This window comes from Orycteropus afer, unplaced genomic scaffold, assembly GCF_000298275.1.
Source record: "Orycteropus afer afer isolate SDZICR_OR568_19922 unplaced genomic scaffold, OryAfe1.0 scaffold00014, whole genome shotgun sequence".
In the NCBI taxonomy this organism is placed as follows: Eukaryota; Metazoa; Chordata; class Mammalia; order Tubulidentata; family Orycteropodidae; genus Orycteropus; species Orycteropus afer.
The window spans coordinates 2,700,828-2,704,752 of NW_006921601.1; the positions used below are offsets into that span (position 1 = coordinate 2,700,828).

The 3,925-nt window shown below is 41.0% G+C and overlaps 1 protein-coding gene across 1 annotated transcript; it reads right to left on the reverse strand.

The window, feature by feature from the left end:
• Nucleotides 1–1,927: 1,927 nt before the first annotated feature.
• Nucleotides 1,928–2,887, reverse strand: LOC103210586 (olfactory receptor 2D2-like). The gene has a single exon (XM_007956504.2). It carries the CDS (start codon nt 2,873–2,875, stop codon nt 1,928–1,930), a length of 948 nt encoding a protein of 315 aa, XP_007954695.1. The 5' UTR covers nt 2,876–2,887.
• Between the last annotated feature and the right edge of the window lie 1,038 nt (nt 2,888–3,925).

Genomic DNA, 3,925 nt, shown 5'->3' on the forward strand with positions numbered 1-3,925 from the left:
TGGACCAATGAGCAAGATCACAATAAATGGAGAAGATTGAAGTTGTCAGGGATTTTAGTTTACTTGGATCCATAATCAACATCCATGGAAGCAGCAGTCAAGAAATTAAATGTTGCTTTGCACTGGGCAAATCTGCTGCAAAAGACCTCTTTAAAGTGTTAAGAAGCAAAAATGTCACTTTGAAGACTAAGGTGTGCCCTAACCTTAACTAACCAAAGCTAAGGTATTTTCAATCACTTCATATGCATGTGAAAGCAGGACAATGAATCAGGAAGACCAAAGAAGAGCTGATGCCTTTGAATTGTGGTATTGTCCAAGAATACTGAAAATACCATGGACTGCCAGAAGAACTAACAAATCTGTCCTGGAATAAGTGTAGCTAGAATGCTCCTTAGAAGCAGAATGGCCAGACTTCATCTCACTTACTTTGGTCATGTGGTCAGAAGGGACCAGTCCCTGGAGAAGGATATCATGCTTGGTAAAGTGGAGGGTCATCAAAATTGGATTAACACAGTGGCTGCAATGATGGGCTCAAATATAGCAAGGATTATGTTGTACAAAGGGTCCATATGTAGGAACTGACTTGACAGCAACTAGCAACAACATGGTGCCCAAAGAAGGAATGCCTTCATGGTGGTCTTGAGCCACTCATGATCCTCATGAATTAAAGGTTCAGACTGCTCACTGGTATTACTGAACCAGAAGGCAGACAATGAGAGTCACTTTATTGCCTGAAAAGATTAATTTTCAAGGGTAAAGTAGGTACTCATTTCCTTAGATATCAAGTGCTGCTATAACAGAAATACCACAAGTGGATGGCTTTAAGAAATGGAAATTTATTCTCTCATACTTTAGCAGGCTAGAAGACTGCCACCAGCTGCAGAGGAAGGCTTTCTCTCTCTGCCAGCTGGGAGGTGCTTGCCATTATCTTTAACATTTGTGGGCCCAGATCTCCATGTGTCTTGGCATCAATCTTCCCCTGTGTCTAAGAGGGCATCAGCACAGGGACCCAGGATCCAAAGGATGTGCTCTTCTCCTGGCTCTTCTTTCATGGTGATCAGTATCCCTCTGTTTGCTTCTCTCTCCTTTCATCTCTTGTAAGATAAAATGTGATGTAGGCTACATGCCAGAGAAACTCCCCTTATATCCAATCAGGGTTGTGACCTATTTAAGGGTGTTGCATCCAACCGAATCCTCTTACACTGATTGGGTGATCACATCAGATTACACCATGGTGTATTATTACATCATTTACACAATTTCCAAATCACTGAAAATCAAGGACCAGCCAAGTTGAATAATAATTTGGGGGAATACAATTTAATCCATGACACTCATACAACTGGGGGTAAGGAGGACCAAGCTTAGAACCAAGAGAAACCCACTGGGGTATATTATAATACTTCCTTTAACAATAAAAATCAGTTGCAGACAAACGGATTCCAATTCATAGCAACCCCAAGTGGGTCATAGTAGAACTGCACTCCATTGGGTTTTCAATGGCTGATTTTTCAGAAGTACATAAGGCAAGTCTTTCTTCTGAGTCAACTATGGGTGGACTAGAACCTCCAACTTCTCAGTTTGAAGCCAAGGGCATTAACTGTCTACTCAGAGACATTTTTAACACTAGTCCTGGTCAAAGGGAAAGTGCAGAAATCCAATAAAAAAAGAATCTCCAAAACAACAAATGTAACAGGAAAGAGATTTCCTAAGCCTTAGATGCCAATGGAGCAACCGGAAGGAGGCAAACATACTTTCTCATTGCTCCATGAGTTACTGTCCTTCTACAAAGAAATTCTGGATGAAGAATGAAGCTGGACCCAGGGACAAGGGCCAAAGATGAAAATCTTCATATTACAGATTCACAAGGAAGGCAATTACTCATCAAGTCTTACAAGTAGGAGCAGCAGGATCACTGAGCTCAGTATCAGTGGTAGATCCCAAGCCTACAAGGGAAATTCCTTGTGGCTACTTTTCTAAGAGCTCCCTTCACATCCTTGTTCCTCAGGCTGTAGATGAGAGGGTTAAGCATGGGGGTCACCACTGCATAGAACACAGACACTAATTTTCCCTGTTCTTTGGAGGACTTCGGTGTCATGTAGGTGATAATTGCTGGCCCATAAAAAAGGATGACCACCATGAGGTGGGAGCCACAGGTAGAGAATGCTTTGAGCCTCCCACCAGCTGACTTCATCCTGATCACAGTTAGTATAATGCAGCCATAGGATACCAATATTAGAGAGAGAGGTATGACAAGGATTACTATCCCCACAAGGAAAATGGCCATCTGTGTAGCGTGGGTGTCTATGGATGCCAGGACCAACAGTGCAGGAGCCTCACAAAAGAAATGAGCAATTTTATTGCTGCCTCGGTATGGTAGCCTTATTGTGAAGATGAAGTCCACAAGAGATGCCATAATGCCAGTGGTCCATGATCCTGTGGCCAAGCGAACACACAACCTCTTGGTCATAACATTAGAGTAATGCAAAGGATTGCAGATGGCCACATATCGATCATAGGACATCACTGCCAAAAGGGTACACTCTGCACCCCCAAAACTGAGGAAAAGTAGAAGCTGAGCTGCACAACTTATGAACGATATGGCCTTCTTCTTGGATAGCAGGTGAATGAGGGTCTGAGGAACGATGTTGGTCGAGAAACAGAGGTCAGCCAGAGACAAGTTGCAGAGAAAAAAATACATGGGTGTGTGAAGTCGGGAGTCAATCTGAACAAGAGACATGAGAAGCAGATTTCCAAGCACTGTGACCAGGTAGACACACAGAAAAAAAACAAAGAGAAGCTTCTGGGTGTATGGGTCATCAGAGAGTCCCTGGAGGAAGAATTCAGTCACTTGTGTCTGGTTTATCTGTCTCATAGTTTGTGTCTCTTGTTTCACTGTATACTGAACAATGGTGTGCACTGGTTATGCAATAATATAATTCAGAGTTAGATGGCTTAAGATTTGCTCCCAATCCCTATCAACCATGTCTGGAATCCCATTTTACCATGCTCCTTTAGTTGGAACATTGCAGTACAGCAAAATTCAGTACTTTATAAAATGACACCTTCCATTGTTGGTATAATCTGGCAAGAGAAGAGCAGAGCAAAGGAATGATCTTCATTCTGCATTTCGACCATCTGATAATATAACAATAAATTGCATTCATCTGTAAAGTCATACCATGTCATTTCAATTTATAGTAAACTAAAGCCACTGTTTCTTAAGCTGCCCTTGGCTACATGGCTCTCGCTTCATTATTGTGTGTGTGTATGTGTGTTTTGTAATGATTTGAACATACAACTGTTCACATTGTCTCTTCTCTGAAAAGATAGTCACATGATGGATAAAATGTGTGAGAGCCAAAGTACCTTGTAGTTCTAATATTTTTCTCAGAGAAACTAGCCTTTAAGAAGCTGGGGAGTCAAGGGGTAACTTCATATTCTGAATAATCTCTTTGGCAGTCCTATCTCCAGCTCAAGCTCCCTGTTAATGTCAACCATGAATGAGCTTCCAAAACAGTAAACATATCAACACAACAGAATTTCCATTTAAACCACCAGCTTGTCTAGTTTCTTACTCAACCCAAACTCAGCACTATTCTCCCACCTTAGTCTGTCATCATTGTCTACTGTCTTCATTATCTGTCTACTTCTTCCAGAGATTAAAAACTCTTTTGAAAACTATGTCCATACTTTTTCATCAGGAATACCTGGCAAAAGAAAAACATTCTCACATCAAATCATACAAACATAGTAATTACAATAACCTTACTCATACATCATGTTAGGGAGAGACAGGTGCCCGTGTTAATTCATCCTTAGTAAAATAAAAACTAGTATCATGAACTTCTGAAATATTTTAAATGATTAAAGGAAAGGGTCTCTATAGTCATCCATAATCTTCCCTATTTCAATTTGTTTTCCC

Coding starts and splice junctions, on each gene's coding strand:
- LOC103210586 (XM_007956504.2), bottom strand. CDS start 2,875: ATGAGACAGATAAACCAGACACAAGTGACTGAATTCTTCCTCCAGGGA.